The sequence below is a fragment of the Cucurbita pepo genome, chromosome 19 (genome assembly GCF_057944985.1).
Source record: "Cucurbita pepo subsp. pepo isolate OVF chromosome 19, ASM5794498v1, whole genome shotgun sequence".
Classification (NCBI taxonomy): Eukaryota; Viridiplantae; Streptophyta; class Magnoliopsida; order Cucurbitales; family Cucurbitaceae; genus Cucurbita; species Cucurbita pepo.
The window spans coordinates 2391393-2413228 of record NC_141816.1 but is presented as its reverse complement, the minus strand read 5'-3'; the positions used below and the strand labels follow the sequence as shown (position 1 = coordinate 2413228).

Sequence of the window (21836 nt, the reverse complement as noted above, 5' to 3'; positions counted from 1 at the left end):
GTTCAAACTCAATTGAAACTCATGGGGAGAAGTGTTTCAAGATCTCCGTCGTACACTCCTCGCTCCAATTCCTATCACCATAGTTGGAGAAGCAGAAGGGACCCATGTCCTTCCCCCTATCATTCCACTACCTGTTCCAGGAGAAGGAGCGGTTCAAATTCCCTTAGCCACCGACGTAGAAAGAAGCTTAAGAAAGAGGAAAAAGAGAAGAAAAGGCATGAAGCAGAGTTGAAGAAGTTAGAAGAAGATGCAGCTAGAAGGATGGAAGAATTAATTCAGAAAATTTTGAAGAAAGACTAAACTCTAAATAGACTAAATTAGAATTACAAAGACGAATAGAGAAAGGTCGCAAGAAGTTGTTTGATGATGTTGATGTGCAGCTTGAGAAAGAGAAAGAAACCTCTCTTACTGCTACAAGACAAAAAGAAGAACAAGCATGGAAAGAGAGAGAAGAGCTTGATAAAATGTTGGAAGAGAATAGGAGAAGAAAGGTAGAAGAAGCTCAGCGACGATTAGCTCTGGAGCTGCAGCGGAAGGCAGCGGAAGGAAGAATAACAATATCATGAACTCAAGTTAATTCAGAGACAAAAAGAGGAGGCAACTCGGAGAACTAAGCTAGATGACAAGAGTTTGAGTTGTGTTTTGTTGGGAGTTAGTGAAGAGTCAAAAGCTAAGAGTTTGAGTTGTGTTTTGTTGGGAGTTAGTGAAGAGACAAAAACTTACAGACTCTATAATATAGAAGCGGCAGATGAAAATGTCCTCTGCTTGAATAAGGCGAAGAATAGGAGACAAACACATTTATGACCCATCTTCCACATTCAGTCTGGATGAGAGACTATGCAATAGGTGACAACACATTTATGACCCATCTTCCACGTTCACTTTCCAGTTTGAGCAATTGCCGGAGTTAGTGAAGAGTCAAAAGCTAAGAGTTTGAAAAGCTTTCATCTGGCTTGAATAAGGCGAAGAATAGGAGACAACACATTTATGACCCATCTTCCACATTCACTTTCCAATTTCAGCTATTGCCGGAGTTAGTGAAGAGTCAAAAGCTAAGAGTTTGAAAAGCTTACAGGCTCTATGATATAGAAGCGGCGATGAAAATTTCCTCTCCATGACAACACATTTATGACCCATCTTCCACATTTATTCAAAAGCTAAGAGTTTGAAAAGCTTACAGAAGCTTTCATCTGGCTTGAATAAGGCGAAGAATAGGAGACAACACATTTATGACCCATCTTCCACATTCACTTTCCAGTTTCAGCTATTGCCGGAGTTAGTGAAGAGTCAAAAGCTAAGAGTTTGAAAAACTTTCATCTGGCTTGAATAAGGCGAAGAATAGGAGACAACACATTTATGACCCATCTTCCACATTCACTTTCCAGTTTCAGCTATTGCCGGAGTTAGTGAAGAGTCAAAAGCTAAGAGTTTGAAAAGCTTACAGGCTTTATGATATAGAAGCGGCGATGAAAATTTCCTCTCCATGACAACACATTTATGACCCATTTGTTGAACACTGTCATAAGCCCTATTCTCTAGGACAAGACCTATTCTCAAGGTCTTTTTAGGCTTGTTAGTTTATCTTTAGGTTTAGCAGAAGGCTATATAATGCCATTCTTTCTGCGGTTGAAATCATCAAGTTTTGAGTGTCATATTGGATGTTTTGAGTAACTTTGGTGGTGTGAGTACATTTGTTCCGCTTTCGGCGCACAACAAGTGGTATCAGAGCCTTATTGTGGTATTTGGGGGTATTGTGAAAGTTTGGGCCTCATCGACCATTAGACGTGCTCACAATCGTGTTTATTCTCTTGAAAATCAATTTTCAAGAATTGTGTTTTTGAGTTACATCCAGATTAATTATTGCAAATGGCAGAACCATCACGACATGGATCGAGAGTGTGGAGTTCCAATCTCGAGGTAGAGAAATTTGATGGAACCAATAATTTTGGTGTTTGGCGAGGCGAAGTTAGTGATTTGCTGGTCATGCAAGACCTCGATGTTTCTCTCCAAGAGGAGATGCCTGAAGACATGACAGAAGCAGAATGGACGAAATTAAATCGGCAAGCCTGTGGAATTATTCGATCCTGTCTTGGCAAGGATCAGAAATATCCATTTATGAAGGTTACCATGGCGAAAGAATTATGGGACAAGCTTGAAGCGAAATATATGAAGAAGAGTGTGGAAAATAAACTGTATTTGAAGAAGAAACTTTTCCGTTTTGACTACAAGGAAGGTATCTCAATGGCTGAGCATTTAGATGATTTTAACAAAATCATCACTGATTTGCTCAATCTTGATGTTAAGATTGATGACGAGGACAAGGCGTTGTTGTTATTAAACTATTTGCCGGAATCCTACGAGTTTTTAGTAATGACCCTACTACATGGAATCACTAATATTGATTTTGAAGATGTTTCAAATGCTTTAATAAACAATGAGATGCGAAAGAAGGAAAAGGAGACGTATCAAAGCTCTAGCGCAAATGTTCTCACTGCTCATGGAAGGACTTCTACTTGGAAAAGGAACGAATGTGGAGAGTCTCGATTAAAGTCGAGAGGTAGATCTGATAATCGGAGAAAACTTGATAAAAATGAGTGTGCATATTGTCGACAGAAAGGCCATTGGAAAAAAGATTGTTCGATCTTAAAAGAGAAGGGGTAGAAGTCCAATGTGGTCAAAGATGACGACACTGATACAGATGATGCCTTGACAATCTCCCTATCAGCCAGTCAAACCAGTGAATGGATTCTTGATTCTGGGTGCTCCTATCATATGTGTCCCAACAAAGAGATGTTTTTGGACTTCAAAAAGTTCAATGGTGGAGTTGTCTATATGGGCAATGATAGTACTTGCAAGATAATGGGAATCGGCTCAGTACAAATCAAGATGTTTGATGGGGTTATACGAAAACTCAAAGATGTGAGGTATGTCCCTGACTTGAAGAAAAATTTGATTTCACTTGACGTTTTGGATGCGAGTGGTTATCGCATCATTTTGGAAGGAGGGAATTTGAAAGTAGCTCGTGGAGCTTTGGTGGCAATTATAGGAACTAGAAGATGTAGCATATACTACCTCAACGGAACCACAATAATTGGGCATGCTGCTGTGGCAAGTTCGAAAGAACAAGACATATCGAAATTATGGCACATGCGACTCGGGCATGCTGGTGAGAAGGCGTTTCAGACATTAGTGAACCAAGGAGTCCTTAAGGGTGCCACAACTGGAAAAATTGATTTTTGTGAGCATTGTATATTTGCTAAACAAAAAAATGTGAAGTTTGGTACAGCTATACACCAAACAAAGGGCATTTTGGATTATGTTCACACTGATGTATGGGGTCCCACAAAGAATGTCTTATTAGGAGGAAAGAGGTGGTTTGTCACCTTTATTGATGACTACTCGAAGAGAGTTTGGATGTATCTCATGAGGCACAAAAACGAGGTTCTCCAAATCTTCCTAGAGTGGAAGAAAATGGTAGAGAATCAGACTGACAAGAAAATCAAAAAGCTGAGATCAGACAGCGGGGGAGAATATACTTATGATCCATTCCTTAAAGTATGCCGAGATGAAGGGATCGTTCGACACTTCACTGTTCCTGGTAAGCCACAACAAAATGAAGTTGCTGAGAGAATGAACCAGACATTAATAGAGAAGGTTCGATGCATATTGTCTCAAGCAGGATTGAGTAAGGCATTTTGGGCTGAGGCTCTCAGTTATGCAGTTCACTTGGTGAATCGTTTACCTGTTTCTGGAAACGGTGGGAGAACTCCGCTTGAGGTATGGTCAGGTAGTCCTGTTAGTGATTATGATAAATTGCATGTGTTTGGGTGTCCTGCTTATTATCATGTGACAGACTCAAAGCTGGATCCTAGAGCAAAACAAGCCAAGTTTATGGGCTTTAGCAAAGGTGTGAAGGGCTATAGGTTATGGTGTCCAGAAACAAGTAAGATTGTTATAGTCGAGATGTGACATCCGATGAATCTGTTATGTTTTTGCAGAAAATTAAAAATAATGACGAGACATTGAAGCAGGTGGAGAAGGTGGTGTTCTCTCTTGATGTGGTTGCTCCTACTGAAGAACCTATTGATCAGGTAAATAATAACTTTGATGTCTTAGAACAGAAAGAGCAAAGTCTTGAGGAGCAAAGCCTTGTAAATGAAAGAGTGGAGGAACCTGAGTCAATCGCCAAGAATAGACCACGAAGGATAATTCGAAAACCTGCAAGGTTTGATGATACGATAGTATATGCTTTCTCTTTGATTGATGGAGTTCCTAACAGTTACAAAGATGCTATTCAGAGCCCGGATAGCTTACACAGGCAAGAGGCTGTGAATCAGGAGATAACATCATTGGAGATAAATCAAACTTGGGATTTGGTACAACTTCCAAAAGATAAGAAGGAAATTGGTTGTAAATGGGTTTTTGCAAAAAAGGAAGACTCTTCTGATATACGTTATAAGGCTCGACTTGTGGCTAAAGGCTACGCACAAAAAGAAGGTATTGATTACAATGAAATTTTCTCACCTGTGGTAAAACATTCTTCCATTCGAATTTTGTTGGCTTTGGTTGCTCAATTTAATCTTGAGCTTGCACAACTCGATGTAAAAACTGCTTTTTTGCATGGAGATTTGGAAGAAGAAATATATATGGCGCAACCAGTCGGTTTCCGAGTAGTTGGACAACAACATTTAGTATGCAGATTGAAGAAATCTTTGTATGGGCTGAAGCAATCCCCTCGCCAATGGTATAAAAGGTTTGATCATTTCATGGTAGAGCATATGTATACTCATAGTCAATTTGACCATTGTGTGTATTATCGGTGTCTCGATGATGGATCGTTTATCTATTTGCTCTTATATGTTGATGATATGTTAATTGCTTCGAAGAGACAGGTGGAGATTGATAAGCTCAAAGATGAGCATTCTAAAACATTTGAAATGAAAGACTTAGACCATGCAAAGAAAATACTTGGAATGGAGATAGAGCGAGATCGGAAAAAAGGTACAGTCTGGTTGACTCAGTCACAATATCTACGCAAGGTATTGTCAAGATTTAATTTGAATAATTCAACCAAACCCGTTAGTACTCTACTTGCTCCTCATTTCAAACTTAGTGCTTCCATGTGTCCAAGTTCTGACGATGACAAAAGGTATATGGAGAACATTCCTTATACAAATGCTGTTGGTGCGTTGATGTATGCTATGGTGTGTACTCGACCTGATCTTTCACACGCAGTAAGCATGGTGAGTCTTTATATGAATAATCCTGGTAAAGAGCATTGGCAGGCTGTAAAATGGATTCTTAGGTACATTCTTGGCACTATTGATGTTGGTATTAAGTTTCAAAAACAAGAAATATTTAATCTTGACAATCGTGTAGCTGGTTATGTGGATTCTGATTATGCTGGCGATTTGGATAAGCGACAATCTACTACGTGTTATTTATTTACTATGGCTGGTGGACCTGTTTGTTGGCGTTCAACGTTGCAGTCTACTGTTGCATTGTCTACCACTGAAGCAGAGTATATGGCAATAATGGAAGCTTTTAAAGAAGCTATTTGGATGCATGGTTTGATCAATGACTTGGATATTTTGCAGGAACATATAGATGTATTTTGTGATAGCCAGAGCACTATTTGCTTGTCAAAAAATCAAGTCCATCATGCTCGTACAAAACACATTGATGTCAGTTTTCACTTTATTCGAGAAATTATTAGCAAAGGGGATATTCGTTTATTAAAAGTTCTGGCATTGTTTGGATTTCATCAACGTCGGAAGGGAGTAGTGTGTTGACGTGGTAGCAACAAAAATCGCTATCAACTTGGAGATCTTATGACAAGGTGGAGATTGTTGAACACTGTCATAAGCCCTATCCTCTAGGACCAAGACCTATTCTCAAGGTCTTTTTAGGCTTGTTACTTGTTAGTTTATCTTTAGGTTTAGATCATCAAGTTTTGAGTGTCATATTGTATGTTTTGAGTAACTTTGGTGTTGTGAGTACATTTGTTCCGCTTTCGGCGCACAACACCATCTTCCACATTCACTTTCTAGTTTCAGCTATTGCCATGACAACACATTTATGACCCATCTTCCACATTCTTCCCGTTTCAGCTATTGCCCTTATTAAAGGGCTTTGGATCCCCTGTTAGGAATTACGACTCTCCATTCTTCCTGTTTCAGCTATTGTCATTATTGCCGAGTACTCAGCCCTTATTAAAGGGCTTTGGATCCCCTGTTAGGAATTACGACTCTCCATTCTTCCTGTTTTAGCTATTGTCATTATTGCCAAGTACTCAGCCCTTATTAAAGGGCTTTGGATCCCCTGTTAGGAATTACGACTCTCCACAATGATATTATATTGTCCACTTTGAGCATAAGCTCTCACGGCTTTGCTTTGGGCTTCCCCAGAAGGCCTCATAACAATGGAGATGGTATTCCTCACTTATAAACCCATGATCTTCTACTAAATTAACCAATGTTGAACTCACCCCCAATAATCCTCAACATCCCCTTCATCAACATCCCCTTCATCAATCAACAACAAATAATGTAATGAAGTTACATACCTATTTGGTACTCTGATAGTTCTGGAGGATCCTCTCAACACCTGCTCAAGTGTCACTTTTTCCACCTCTAGTTCCTTAGCAACAGTCGTAGGAGTTTTTTTTTTAGTATCTGAAGTGAATTTTGTCGTAACTCAACCTGAACTCCCACTTACTTCGTTATCCTGGAACCTTTTTTCTTTTTGTTCTTATATAGAACATTTTCTTCAAAAGTCACGTCACAGTATCTCGAGATTATCTTGTTCTTTACATCCAAAACTTGTACCCGAACATGTAGAATCATAGCCTATGAGGTAGCATTTCACAGGCTCAGCGTCATGCTTGTCACTCTTCTCTGGATCAACACGAACATACGTAGTGTAGCCAAAAGTTCTCAAGTGAGAGTACTTGAGTTCTTTTCCTGTCCATACTTCTTCTGCAACTTGAACTCCAAGGGTATTGACGGCCCTTTGTTGATCAAGTAGATTGCTGAATTTACAGCATCGGTTCGGAATGTCTTTAGCAATCCATAATGAATCCTCATACTCTTTGCCCACTCATTCAATGTTCTGTTCTTCCTTTCAACAATACCAATTTGTCTTGTCTTACCAAGAACTGTCCTCATTAATCGAATTCCCTTAGCTGCACAAAATGCTTTGAATTTTGACTTGTTGTACTCTCCTCAATTGTCATACCGCAGACATTTGATCTTCAAGCTAGTTTGATTTTCAATTTCAGACATTTGAATCATCGCTAAGCTAAAGAGAGTGAGAGAGAGAGAACACGAGAGATTTGGAGAACGGGTACTAATAGCGACCAAGCATTTTGTCTATTTCTTGTTTTTACCTCTTTATTTTTCAAGAATAGACATGATTCGTAGCAATTATTTGAAAGTATTACATAATATTACACCAAATTCTACAAACTTCATCATCAAAGTCTTGGAGGACGAGTTGAACAAGCAACCAACTTGTTTCCAAATTCAAGTAACTCTTTACTCGTATCATCTCTATGAACAATAACTTCTATGAAGCACAAGCAATCATTTCGATCTCCCATTGCTATCTCAATTGCATTCACCAACTCTTCTTCGGTATGTACCTACATAAAAGCTCCAACTATTTAATTTTTTTTAAAAAAAAAATCATACAATATGTGCCTTAAAATACAAAAGTGTCATCTTTTCACCATTAACTAATTAACACATTTTGATAAATTATATTGTCTTGTCCTCGAGGCCTTTGAAGGTAAGATCCTAATAAAGGTATTTTGTGAGAGCCCACATCGATTAGAGAGGAGAACGAAACATTGTTTATAAGGGTGTGAAAATCTCTTCCTAAATACGTTTTAAAAACCTTGAGGGAAGCCTGAAGAGGAAAACCCAAAGACAATATTTATTAGCGATGAGTTTGGACCGTTACAAATGGTATCAGAGTCAAACACCAGCCCATGTGCGCTGAGTGTCAAAGGGAGTGGACACGAGACAGTGTGCTAGTGAGGAGGCTGAGCCTAAAGGGAGGGGGGGGAGGGGGTGGACATGAGGCAGTGTGCCAGCAAGGACGCTGCGCTGTGAAAGGGGTGGATTGTGAGATCCCACATTGGTGAGGAGGAGAACAAAACATTGTTTATAAGGGTGTGGAACCTTTCCCTAGTAGACACGCTTTAAAAGCCTTGAGAAAAAGCCGGAAAGAGAAAGTTCAAAGAAGACAATATTTACTAACGGTGGGTTTAGACCGTTATATTGTATATGAAAATAAAGTAAAAAGCTTCTAGAGATCTTACCTTGGTAGTCCAACAATTACCATCACCATTGTGCATAGCATTGACGATGGCAGTGTAATCCCAATTCTTGATAACATTGTAAGGGCCATCGTGAAGTTCTACTTCAATTGTGTATCCACCATTGTTTATCAAAAATATTATGTTCTTTTGACCCAATTTTATCATTGTAGACACCTCTTGTGGAGTCATCTACCACAAAAAAAATTGAATAAGTATTTAAACAATAACAACATGAGATAGAATATAAACTAATTAAAAGTATCAAAAGCTTACCTGAAAGCTCCCATCACCAACGCAAAGAATCACTCGGTCTTGTGGCGCAGCCTGTGCATATCCTAAAGTTGCACCCAAAGACCATCCAATCGATGCATATAGCAATTGCATCTCATACCTAAATTTCATCAATCTCATTCATTAATTAATTAATACTATGATGCATCTCAATTAGAGTAAACTAAACACAAAATTAGCTTACCCGCATGATTTTGGTAGCTTAAGTTTTTGACAATGAAACCAAGAGTCGCCCGTCTCAGATATTACACTCATTTGACTCGATAACATTTTTTGAATATGTTTGAAAAGAACATTGACCCGTAACGCCTCGCCCGGATCCGATTCGGGTGGACTACACTCGGGTACATAAATCCGTCGATAATTCTCGTAAGCTGTTGGATTGGGTTTCACCCGCTTAGCAAGGGCCTGAAGAAAGTCCTTCATTAAAATTGACACGAACGTCCGTCCATTAGGAAACACTACGCGATCTATTTCGACCATGATCGCTTTGTTCTTTTTGTATGTAAGAGTGAAGGCTACGGTTTCCAATTCATCTAAACTGGCTCCAACAAAGATGGAAGCGTCCGCTATTTCCACCGTCTCACCACAAAACGCCGTGCTGATCGTTCCCCAATAAGTTCCGATGAAATGAGCGTGGTCCTCTGAGACCAAACCTATTATGAAATTTGATTTAAGATATCTCTTATTCTTTAAACATGCTAAACATTAATTAAAATTGGACTTTTGATCCCACTTCTGTTTCTACCTTTGGCCGACGGCATAACGGCCACAGCATAGCCACATGTGTCGGCTAGCTCGAGGAACGCGTCTTGTGCTTTGGCGGGTCGGAGCTTCTTCCCGGCGACGATGATGGGCTTTACGGCGCTATTTAGAAGCTGAGCTGCCTTGGCCACTGCCACCTCCAAACTCAATTGGTTAGTTTGCATGTACAAACAATTGGTAGAGAAAGGGATGAGTGGTTGGATTGAGAAAGAAGGGTGAGGAATGGACACAACGTTGCAGCAAATGCTAATGTAAACTGGTTTGCTCTCTTCTAAGCACTTTGAAATTGCAGTGTCTATCTGCCACTGTGCGTCTTCCAGATTGTCGATGATGACCTGATAGCACGTGAGATTTTGAAAGCATCGGAGTTCTTGTCCGAAATCCGGCAACCCAATAGTATGATGAATAATCCTCTTACTCCCATAATCATTAGAATTTGGTCCCCCCACAATGCAAATCACGGGAAGATCCTCAGAGTAAGCACCGGCGATGGCGTTGATCAGGCTCAGCCCACCAACAGTGAAGCTGACAGCGCAGGCTCCAACCCCACGTCGCCTAGCGTACCCATCAGCCGCATACCCAGCGTTGAGCTCGCTGCAGCACCCCACAAGGTTAATTCCTTTTTCCGCCACGAAGTAGTCGAGGAGCACGAGATTTGAGTCTCCCGGAACTGAAAAGATATCCGAGACACCAATTTGGACAAGCCGACGCGCTAGGTAGTGGCCCAGCGTCGAGGGGAGTGTGGTGGGCGGTGGAATTATGAGCGGTGCGTGGGCGCTATTATCCGCGGCTACTATGCCATTGGTTAGAGGCTTAATCGTGGGGCTGTGGGCTGTCGTTGTGGCCATTGGGTTTGTTTCAGTTTGGAAGCTCCCATTTTCTTGCGTCACGGACATAGCTAATGAAGATGAACATTGGGGAACTCATTGCCTCACCCCCATGTATTTATGTTAGCAAGTGGGGTTTGTTATCATTTCATAATTTATTACTTCAAATTATTTCACTCAACTTTTTAAATTAGTTTATTTTGAAATTTTTAATTACCCAATTTATTGTTAATTAAAACATTAATTTAATTATATGTATTTAAATAATATTAATTTATTAATTAATGTACCAAAGTTATTAATTTAATTATTTGAAGTTTTTACGAGTATTAGAAATCGGGATATGTTAACATGCCAACATGAACTATAGAAAAATGTATGTTTAGGTAATTGGAATGAGGTGAAATAATATGCATGATGTATGTGTTATTTACAAATGCCTGAAATGCCCCTAGAAAGAGATTTTAGAACGGCAAAGCTATAGAAGATGAATTTTACTATGCCAGAAATTTTGTTTTTGAGTTTAAGAACGGTACTCCAGGTGATTGATTGACATATCTCCTTATATGAGAATGTATGAATGAACTAAAATAAGGATAAGGTGGTAGAGTTGAGACGATTTTACGATGACCACGGTCAGGACACTTTTAGTAGACTAAGCACCCAAAAATCGTGAAATGAAATCAGTTAACAGAATCTATAATGCTTCGTAACAAGATTAGCCCTAGAAATGAGAGTTCAAGATTTAAACTGTCTAGATGCCTTAAAAAACTAGCTAATCTCTACTACACCTAGGAAAGACTAGGGAAGCTTACCATGCATAGAGTAGTTGTTATTGTGTCACTAGAACTAGACTGCTTTCTATTTATTTTGGTACGTCATTATTGTTATTTAGAGACCTAGGCCAGACCTAATAGTGCTCATGTCGAGCGATTGGTATTCAAAAACCCACATCGTCAAGCTTGGCCTAGATTAGTCAGATAGGATAGCGTGTCGAGGCGACTTAGGTGCCCCCTACTGTTGAGCTAGCCAACACATGGGGTTATACCCAAGAACATTTTACTATATAATCCTATAGAAGGATCGTCAGATAATGTTATATATTGATGTTTCAAGAGATGACACTATACTGTTCTATGAGATGATTATGACGAAGTCGCATTTCCAGATCTAGGATATAGATGATTCACTTTTATGACAATGTAAGTCATCTAAGACTGAAGAATTGAAAAAGTTGCTCACCTAAAGCTCAGATAAGCCGTCCAACAAATTCATGGTATTTGAAAGTTTAAACAACTCCCAAACCTCAATTGGAATTGATGAAAAAAATAAGAACGATATTTAGATCTCGATTGAGTATGTGTCGAGCAAGAGAATCGCTTGGAACTTTGAGGCTTCTCTAGAAGCTCAGATAGTTGTAGAACTTAGGTTAGAACTTCCTAGAACCCAAAGATATACCTGTGGTAAATTATTAGGTCAAGTATGCGATTAAAGCCTAGAAGTAGCAATCGATTCCTCTATTTAAGTGGTTCTCGCTTCTCCTTATTCCTGTTCCTAACTCTTCCCCGGGTAGTTCCCAATGTTTGGCACTTTCCATACTCCGTGGGTGCAACATCAACAAATTCGCTCATTCTCAAGTTACAACCTAAGATCTATGACCATATTATGTTAACTGTTCGTATTTCGTTCATTCTATCGGTATGCTCCCAGGTACCTGTAATTGTGATCTGTTTGCCAGAACTCAGGGGTCTTTCTGTGGAAACCTTCACGAACAATCGTCGTTTTTTTGATGGTTTTTCCGCTTTTTACAGCAGCTCTTTCCACACCTCCGGATATCTAGTGCCAAATCGTCGCCCGTTTCCTTATTTCTAGGGGTTCCCCTCTTCTTTATTTATCGATCGAGCCGCTTTCCCTCATTCCACTCATCCAACCCTCTTCACGAACTTGTACAATCGATGCCACAAAGATAGCCAACTCGAAACTGTTATATCTCTAAAGTGTTACCCTTTAGAGATATAACAGTTTCCCTATATACTCCTTGAAAAAGTACTACTCAACTTTCAGAACACATAAACAAATACAAAAATAATTGGGCTCGGTCTCTAGTATCATTCAATATAGAACTCGGTCCTGTCTCGGGTAGTGGCGCATTAGTTATATCAACCTAATGAAATCATCCCATGATAGAGACAACGTTGAAAAGATAGAGAGGGGTACGTATATCAGTTTCAATCCGAAGGAAGCTCTACAGAATCATTATTCTGTTATGCGACTAGAACAAAACCCCCTTACTTCTTTATTATTCCAAGCGGTTGGTTTTGATGAGTCAAATTTGTATAAGATAGCCAGTAGAACATAATATGGGAAAGTCGTTCCTCTCGTCCTTTTATTTTGTCTCCTTACTTAACTACTGAACCGTAACCTGCCTTCGCTACTGAACCTGTCTCTGATCTTTCTCCTTAATGAGAGTTGACTCCTGAACCTATTTCTTCTTGATCCTTCCCCGTAACCGATATTACCTGACATCCCCTTTCCTATTTATTCACTCGGTAAAGCAGCTAACTCATGTCTCTCATGGGAGGGCCCCAATCAGTATATTTTTACTCACTAAATACCGCTTTTCTTTTTCAGGTGTCTATTGACTATTGCCTGAGTTGGGAGGGTGTTCCAGAGCTGCGTGATCATAAGGGGGCTATTCCGAGGCATCAGTCTTATGTGTAGGGGATGTTGTATTTTTATTTGGTTCTCATTTTCTAATAATCCTGGAAAACAACAATTTTTTTAAGTAAATGTTTTTTAATGGGTCTTTTTAATGCAGTGTTGTTTGATTTTAAATTTTTGTAAATTTTTTTCGTTTTTTCTCGATCTTGGCGATTTGTGATCCAAAACTTCAAAAATTAGGTCGTAACTTAAAAAAATGATAAATATTAACTTAAAATTGTTATAATAAAAGAAAACATATTTAATTTATTTTTATAATAAACCATATTTAATGCACTATTTATTAATTTAGAGAAATAGGAACTCCAGCTCAAGGTATTAATAGGGTGTGTTTAAAATCTTATAATGTTATATTCTAAAACAAATGATGTCCATATTCAATTTTATCAAATTTTATCTTATTACATGTTGAAATTTTTACCCTTGGCTTGTGTTTGAAGAACTGTAAAAGATTATTCCCTTAGTTGAATGAACACATGAAATTGATAGCGCATAGAAAACGATAACACTCGTGAATTTTTGGCTAAGATTGATGAGTTGTGAAATATTTATTTATTGACCAATCTTGTACGCATAAAAAATGTAGGCACTAAATGTGAGATCTCACATTGGAGAGGGGAACGAAACACCTTTTATAAGGGTGTGAAAATCTCTAGACGCATTTTAAAAACCTTGAGGGGAAGTCCGAAAATGAAAATCCAAAGAGAAAAATATCTGCTAGCGGTGGACTTGAGTCGTTACAAATGGTATCTAAGTCAGACACCGAACGATGTGCTAGCGAGGATGTTGAGCCCCAGAGGGGGTGGAGTTGAGACAGTGTGTCAACATGGATGCTGAGCCCCAAAGGGAGTGGACATGAGACGGTGTGCCAGCCTGAACACTGGACTCCAAAAGGGGTAGATTGGGAGGGTCCAACATCGATTGGAGGAGGGAACAAGTGTCAGCAAGGACTCTAAGCCCCAAAAAGGGTGAATTGTGAAATCTCACGTGGATTGAAGAGGAAAACAATTTTTTTTATTAGAGTGTAGAAATCTCTCCCTAACATATCATTATTACTGCCCTATTGATTTAATTATTTGTTTCTCCATCCTACCATCCATAATTAAAGAAAAAAAAAAGTTAATAAATAGTTAAATAATAATTACATAATTTATTGCCTAATGACTTTATATATTAAGTAGACTAAGTATTTCAAAAAATGGGGGCATCACTTTAGGCCACATGATTCTCAATTCAAAAAATGGGGCATCAAGTTAGGCCACATAAATGTAAAAACTTTCTTATAGTTAATATAGGAATGGAAAACATTTAACTAGACTTAACCGAACATCTTATATCTTTCCTCTACTTTAATTTATAATTCAACAATTTATCATATCTTTTTAATTTTTCCTTCTTGAGTATCTTTTTAATCCCTTTCTTTCGTTCTCCGTCTCTAAAACTTGTCTCATTTCTCTAGTCTCTACATCTCTTCTTAAATATCAAAATTTGAAATAAAAATGAGGCATTATAAATACATTGCCCTATAAATAGAACAACCTAAAACATATAAATAGAACAACCTAAAAACATTTAAATAGTTGAAATATGGTATTGCTAATGAGGGCATCTACTCTAGATCTGTGTCTTAGATTAGCTCCTTCTTGTCACCTGAAAAATATAGAGAGAATAGAAATGATTTTAAAGACTCAATAAATAGCCTACTTATAATCTCAATAAAAAGCCTACTTATAGGTTTTTAATCGTGTTTTTAAGGTGTGCTAGGCTACCACAATCTTTTTTATAATGTTCTTGTTCATGTTCTTGTCTTGAAAACTTAGACCATCAGTCTTGTTCTTAATTCTTATTCTTAGTTCTTGTTTTTATTCTTAATTTTTGTTCTGTCCCCGAACACATCTCCTTAGGATTTTGTAATATCCCGTTAGAAAAAAAATAATAATTAGTTGAGGTCGCTGGAGAAGTTGTGAAAGTTTCGGTGATCGCCAAAATTTTCAGACTGCACACGACAACAGATCAAATAAGCTCCATCGACCTTTCAGTCAATGCCCCACGCTTCATCGAGCACCTGAAAAAGAGAAAAGTGAGAGAGGAAAAACGAGAGGGAGAGAAAGAACTCGAAGTTTTTTGGCCAGCGAAAACCACCAATCAGGACTCTCGAAACCTTGGCCTCGACGCTTAATCTGAGCAAACCAAACCGTGAGTCATCACCGATCTTAATACTCCACCCAAAACAAACCTACGCCATGTCGTCGTCGTCGTCACCGTTGGAGAAGAAATCTGGAACTCGAATTTTTTAGGAAACCTGATCTACCTCCTCAGACATCCAACAGCCACGAAACTTCGTGGGAGAGAGAAGGAGGTGTCGACAGAGAGACAGAGAGAGAAAAGATGTCGGAAAACGTCACGGAAGGAGAAAGAAAACTCACTAGAGAATCGTGTTGGAAATCGGACAAAGAAGAAAGGATCCATCAGATCTAGGTCGGACCCAAATTGATAACCCGAGGCACGACACCAACTAAGGCCCAACCCATCACAGCAGCCAAGTCCAACTGCAACAACCTGACATCCGCAACCCGACATCTACAATCCGCTTGCAACATGAACCGCTAGCCCGACCTACAAACCCGAGAGTTGATGCCCAAGTCCTTCTCGGCCAAGTAAGCACCTGTGGCCCATGCATCCGTGAGCTGACCCGGACCGCACCTCGACCTCGTACGCCTGCACTAACGTTGCCCGCTCTTGGCCTGCCAGGTGTCGAACCGCGGTGCAAGCAGCCCTTTGGCTTGAGCGACTTACACAGCTCGACTCGACTCTTCCAACGGCTCCTTGGCGTATTCAGCTCGAATTTCTAATTTTAGCCCGATTTCCAACGTTTTGACCCTCCTAAACCTGTTCTCGACTCCTATTAAAGTAATTGAGGCCGTTTTAATGTCGTATTTCATAATTATTAATTGGATTAATAATAAATTGTAAAAACTAAGGAAAAGGTGACGAATGGTGTGGTAGGATACAAATCCCGACAACCTTTGGAGCAGCTCTCGAGGAATGGGAGCTAACGTATATTAATTAGGGAGAACTCCGACTAAGGCCAACCAAGTAAGTGGCCTTACTATAAGATATAGTAGAAATTATATGAGTTATAAGAGATGATTGTTTGCGATGACGTACGATGATGCATGCTATATTTATGATGTATGAGCTGTTTCATGTGATGTCGTATGCTAGTTATATGATGATGTATGATATATGAGCTATGATGATGTACGATAACGTATCTGCGTTATATGACGATGTATGATGTACTTGATGTACTCAATGCACTTGATGACTCTATGGTGACTATGATGTCTTGCATGACGTTTACCCTAAAATGATGATGTTTTTCCATATTAAGCATGTTGTATGATGATGAATGTTGTAATGTATTAGGTCAATAGATCAACCTAGGACACAACCTTAAGAGTATGAAAATGATATGAATATAAATATCTAACGAGCATGTGTTACTAAGCGTAACAAATAGATGAGATTAGGGATGTTAAGATGAGAGATAGAGGGACCTCATGCATGTTGTGTGTACATAAGCATAGAGATACTTCCCCAAGAGATGATGAGTGCAGATTCGCACAGTATGATGATGAGGGTGATCATGATGAGCATGACACCAGAGGTTCTACTAACCTTCGGACGTCACTACAGATAGCTAGCTTGATCAGAGAGGGTGTAGGGTGTGTGCGAGTCGCCTGGAGATTCACACTCGCACGTGTGGGTCGTGTGTCAGAAAGTACTAAATTTGATATTATGAGCTATGATGTATGATGTTGACATGTGTCCCATGGTTCTGCATGTGTCATAAATTTGATATGTGTGAATTGTTTTTTAATCGATATGACTATGTGTAACAACCCGCTTTTTCGAGGAACTCGAGAAGTAAGTCGTTACCTTTCTGACTAGGGAATGATGAAAAGTGCATAAAATTTAAAACTTTCGAACATGCATACACATAAGGAAATTCAGTTCATCCACATCAACATCTGACAACTCTCCACAATATCGACACTCCACACTACGTACACACAAAGGGACATAACACAGGAAATTCATAAAACCTAACTATACCAATGAAACGAAAAGAGATCGATAAGAAGACATATCAATGAGACACATGACACTAGCCCCAAAACTCCATACCCCCAGCTCGTGTGCACCTCTGCCCCGATCGTTCCATTAGGCTTCGTCTGAAAGAAAACAAAGTAGCAAGCATGAGTATATACTATATACCCAGTAAGCAGCCTGCTGAAGGTTCATATTGGGTTTTTAAGTCTTATTGATCTTGCTTATGTATTTGTCATTTATTTTCTGTGGGGGTTTAACCCCCCGTGTGGGTGCCCCTAGGCTACCCCCCCCCCCCCCTAGGTTCTTCTCGTTCTAGTTTTCTTTTGGTTCATGGTCCTATCTGGACCTCCAGCCCTCGGAATTTCTCATAAGTTCTCTAGGTCACTAGGCTAAATTTCTCTACTAGTATCTCTTCTTCATCATCAAGTCTCAATGACCTCGAGGAGCGACCTCGATATTCAAGGTTCACGCATTTTAGGAAACGACCAACTCTCAAATGTACCACCGTGGACCCCTGTCACTTCCTATAAGTCCCCACAAGGTACCATCAACAATAAAATGGCCAGTTCTATAGTTACGCGGACCCTTGACAATCGAGTCAAGTTCACGATTAGGGGTTAGTTGGCGAACCCCTAATGGTCACCAGATAACTGCTAACTCATATACATGAACAATAAATCTCGACCAACTCTAATGTACCAACGTGGACCCCTATCACTCGTGACAGACTAACTTAAAGGAAACTAACTGGCAAACTTCCTATAAGTCCCCACAAGGTACCATCAACAATATAGTTACGCGTGTTAGACGAACACAACTCTCCACAATAGTATGATATTATCCACTTTGAGCACAAGCTCTCATGGCTTTGCTTTGGGCTTCCCCAAGAGGCCTCATTCCAATGGAGTTAGTATTCCTCACTTATAAACCCATGATCATTTCCTAATTAGTCGATGTGGGACTTCCATCATCCAACACCTCCCCTCGAACAAAGTGCGCCTCCCCTTAATCGAGGCTCGACTCCTTTTGAGTCTTAGTCATTTTTTACTGCCTTCGAGGAGGCTTGACTCCTTTTTCTTTTGGAGTTCTTTGTTCGATATTTGAGGATTTACCAATCTATTGGTACGACTAAGTGTTAGGGCATGGCTCTGATACCATGTTAGACGAACACGACTCTCCACAATAGTATGATATTGTCCACTTTGAGCATAAGCTCTCATGGCTTTGCTTTGGGCTTCCCCAAGAGGCCTCATTCCAATGGAGTTAGTATTCCTCACTTATAAACCCATGATCATTTCCTAGATTAGTTGATGTGGGACTTCCATCATCCAACAATGGGGTTTTTAAGTCTTATTGATCTTGCTTATGTATTTGTCATTTATTTTCTGTGGGGGTTTAACCCCCCGTGTGGGTGCCCCTAGGGTACCCCCCCCCCCCTAGGTTCTTCTCGTTCTAGTTTTCTTTTGGTTCATGGTCCTATCTGGACCTCCAGCCCTCGGAATTTCTCATAAGTTCTCTAGGTCACTAGGCTAAATTTCTCTACTAGTATCTCTTCTTCATCATCAAGTCTCAATGACCTCGAGGAGCGACCTCGATATTCAAGGTTCACGCATTTTAGGAAACGACCAACTCTCAAATGTACCACCGTGGACCCCTGTCACTTCCTATAAGTCCCCACAAGGTACCATCAACAATAAAATGGCCAGTTCTATAGTTACGCGGACCCTTGACAATCGATTCAAGTTCACGATTAGGGGTTAGTTGGCGAACCCCTAATGGTCACCAGATAACTGCTAACTCATATACATGAACAATAAATCTCGACCAACTCTAATGTACCAACGTGGACCCCTATCACTCGTGACAGACTCACTTAAAGGAAACTAACTGGCAAACTTCCTATAAGTCCCCACAAGGTACCATCAACAATATAGTTACGCGTGTTAGACGAACACGACTCTCCACAATAGTATGATATTATCCACTTTGAGCACAAGCTCTCATGGCTTTGCTTTGGGCTTCCCCAAGAGGCCTCATTCCAATGGAGTTAGTATTCCTCACTTATAAACCCATGATCATTTCCTAATTAGTCGATGTGGGACTTCCATCATCCAACACCTCCCCTCGAACAAAGTGCGCCTCCCCTTAATCGAGGCTCGACTCCTTTTGAGTCTTAGTCATTTTTTACTGCCTTCGAGGAGGCTTGACTCCTTTTTCTTTTGGAGTTCTTTGTTCGATATTTGAGAATTTACCAATCTATTGGTACGACTAAGTGTTAGGGCATGGCTCTGATACCATGTTAGACGAACACGACTCTCCACAATAGTATGATATTGTCCACTTTGAGCATAAGCTCTCATGGCTTTGCTTTGGGCTTCCCCAAGAGGCCTCATTCCAATGGAGTTAGTATTCCTCACTTATAAACCCATGATCATTTCCTAGATTAGTTGATGTGGGACTTCCATCATCCAACAATGCGGACCCTTAACAATCGAGTCAAGTTCACGATTAGAGGTTAGTTGGCGAACCCCTAAACGTCCACGCTTAACCGCTAATATCATATACATGAACAGTAATCCGCGACCAACTCTAATGTACCAACGTGGACCCCTGTCTCTCGTGACAGGTTCACTTAAAGGAAACTAACTGACAAACTTCCTATAAGTCCCCACAAGGTACCATCAACAATCAAATGGCCAGTTCTATGGTTACGCGGACCCCTGACAATCGAGTCAGGTTTACGGTTAGAGGTTAGTTGGCGAACCCCTAAACATCCCCGCTTAACCACTAATACTGTAACATGCGTGACGGAGGCATAACTTAATCATCTAATCATGGAAAGCTAGTCATGAATCTCAGTTCATAAGGTGGTTGCATACGCGTTTCGGTAAAGTTTCAGCGAACATGCATAATCACTTTCAACATGTATCATCTCAACTCATTTTATGTTCAACTTCTAAAACATACTTCTTATACCATAATTTCATGCATACTAAGAACGTAGCTAAATCCAAAGTTCCGAGGTGCCACTTACCTGGGCAGCGTGATGTTCTCTTTTTTTTTTTTTGTTCGACAGGAGTTCCAAAGTTTGTCAAACTCCTCGAATAATATCTACGTTAGAAAAACAAGAATACGGGTGAAAGCAGTGCCAAAATCGGAGTCAAAACGGATAATGCTTCGAAGAGAGCTCGGCTCAATAAGACCGCACTGGGCCGGCTGTTGTAGGCTGGGCCCGTACTGAGCACACGCCCTTGATGGGCCGCGCGTCCGTGTCGGGCCTCGCGCCCATGCTGGGCGGGGCTACGCGGGGGAAGAAGAGGGCAGCTTCTTCTTCCCCGATTCCTCCCTTCTCTCTCTCTTTTTTTTTTTTTTTTTTTTTTTGTAAAGTGGCCTCGAAAATCTGCAGGTGGTCATTTCGCCGCCAAAATTCTGACGCACGGCTGGCGGCGTCAGTGTACCATAACCTCTGCCACACGTTTCCCCTCTTTCCCCTTTATATTTATTTATTTATTTTATATACTTGGGGTTCTACACTATGATATGTTATGTATGTGAGATAGGATACAAGAAGGATGAGATAAACGTAATGTAACGATATAACTAAGGTATGATTGATATAACGATATGGTTAGGTTATGTAAAGAAAAGGATATGATTATGGTAGGTTGATAGAACGATATGGTTAGGATACGCTCCTGTGACGGTATGACTAGGATTCGTCCATGTAACTGTATGACTAGGATACGTTCATGAACCGATATGGTTAGGATGCGTTCTTGTAACGGTAAGACTAGGATACGTTCATGAAACGTTTGATTTAGGATACGTTGGACGATAATAGGACTAAGGTATGTTCATGAGATGATATGACTATGAGATGTACAAGGATGATAAAAGATGATAAGACTATGACAAGTTTAGGAAATGATATGGTTAGAATATGCATATGGAAACAATATGACTAAGGTATTATTCATGAAATGATACAACTATGAGATGTACAAGGAGGACAATAAGACTATGACAAGTTTAGAAAATGATATAGCTAGGATATGCATATGGAAATGATATGACTACGAAGTGTTTACGAAATGATCTGATTATGATATGATATAAGAATGACGGATATATATATGTTGTGATAAGATATGAAAATGATATGAAATATGTTGGTATGAGATATGTGATCAATTGACCTGTTTATGATATGATATACTATGATGCGATATGTTACGGTATGAGATATGTGATAAATTGACATGTTTATGATATGATATATTATGATGCGATATGTTACGGTATGATATGTATATGATGAAAATTGTTATGTCTGGAAGCGTTGAACGTTATGATATGACATATTTATGTAATTTGAATGATATGATATGATTGACATGCAAAATGACAAACTAGCATGAAATACAACTCTGACGTATACATAAATATATATGATAAGTGATATGATAAACAATATGAGAAATGATATGAAAAACGATATGATGTGTATGAAACGTTAGCGGGGTTGTATTAAATGAAAAAATGTTGGGATCTCATGCATTATTGTGTATCATGCATCGGGAGATACCCCTTTTTATGATGGTATGGATGCGTACATTAAGAGGCAGGAAAACGATAATTGTGGATATCATAATGCTGCGACGACCAGGCAGGAAAACGATCATTATGTTTATCCTAATGCTGCAACGATCGTTATTCCTATACGGGTGTCTGGCATCAACAACTACTAAAGAATGCTCGCCCAACAAGAAAGGGGCCCAGGAGGTGTGCGAACC

The 21836-nt window shown here is 39.7% G+C and overlaps 1 protein-coding gene and 1 pseudogene across 1 annotated transcript; one reads left to right on the top strand and one right to left on the bottom strand.

The window, feature by feature from the left end:
- Window positions 1-21: 21 nt before the first annotated feature.
- On the top strand, window positions 22-804 carry LOC147786602 (uncharacterized; annotated as a pseudogene).
- Window positions 805-6622: 5818 nt separating this feature from the next.
- Window positions 6623-10286, bottom strand: LOC111781622 (pyruvate decarboxylase 1-like). The gene is made up of 5 exons (XM_023662312.2): window positions 9363-10286; window positions 8799-9270; window positions 8597-8714; window positions 8324-8512; window positions 6623-7642 (listed from the first exon to the last, which is right to left on the bottom strand). Exons 1-5 carry the CDS (start codon window positions 10273-10275, stop codon window positions 7475-7477), a joined length of 1860 nt encoding a protein of 619 aa, XP_023518080.2. The 5' UTR covers window positions 10276-10286; the 3' UTR covers window positions 6623-7474.
- Window positions 10287-21836: the final 11550 nt, after the last annotated feature.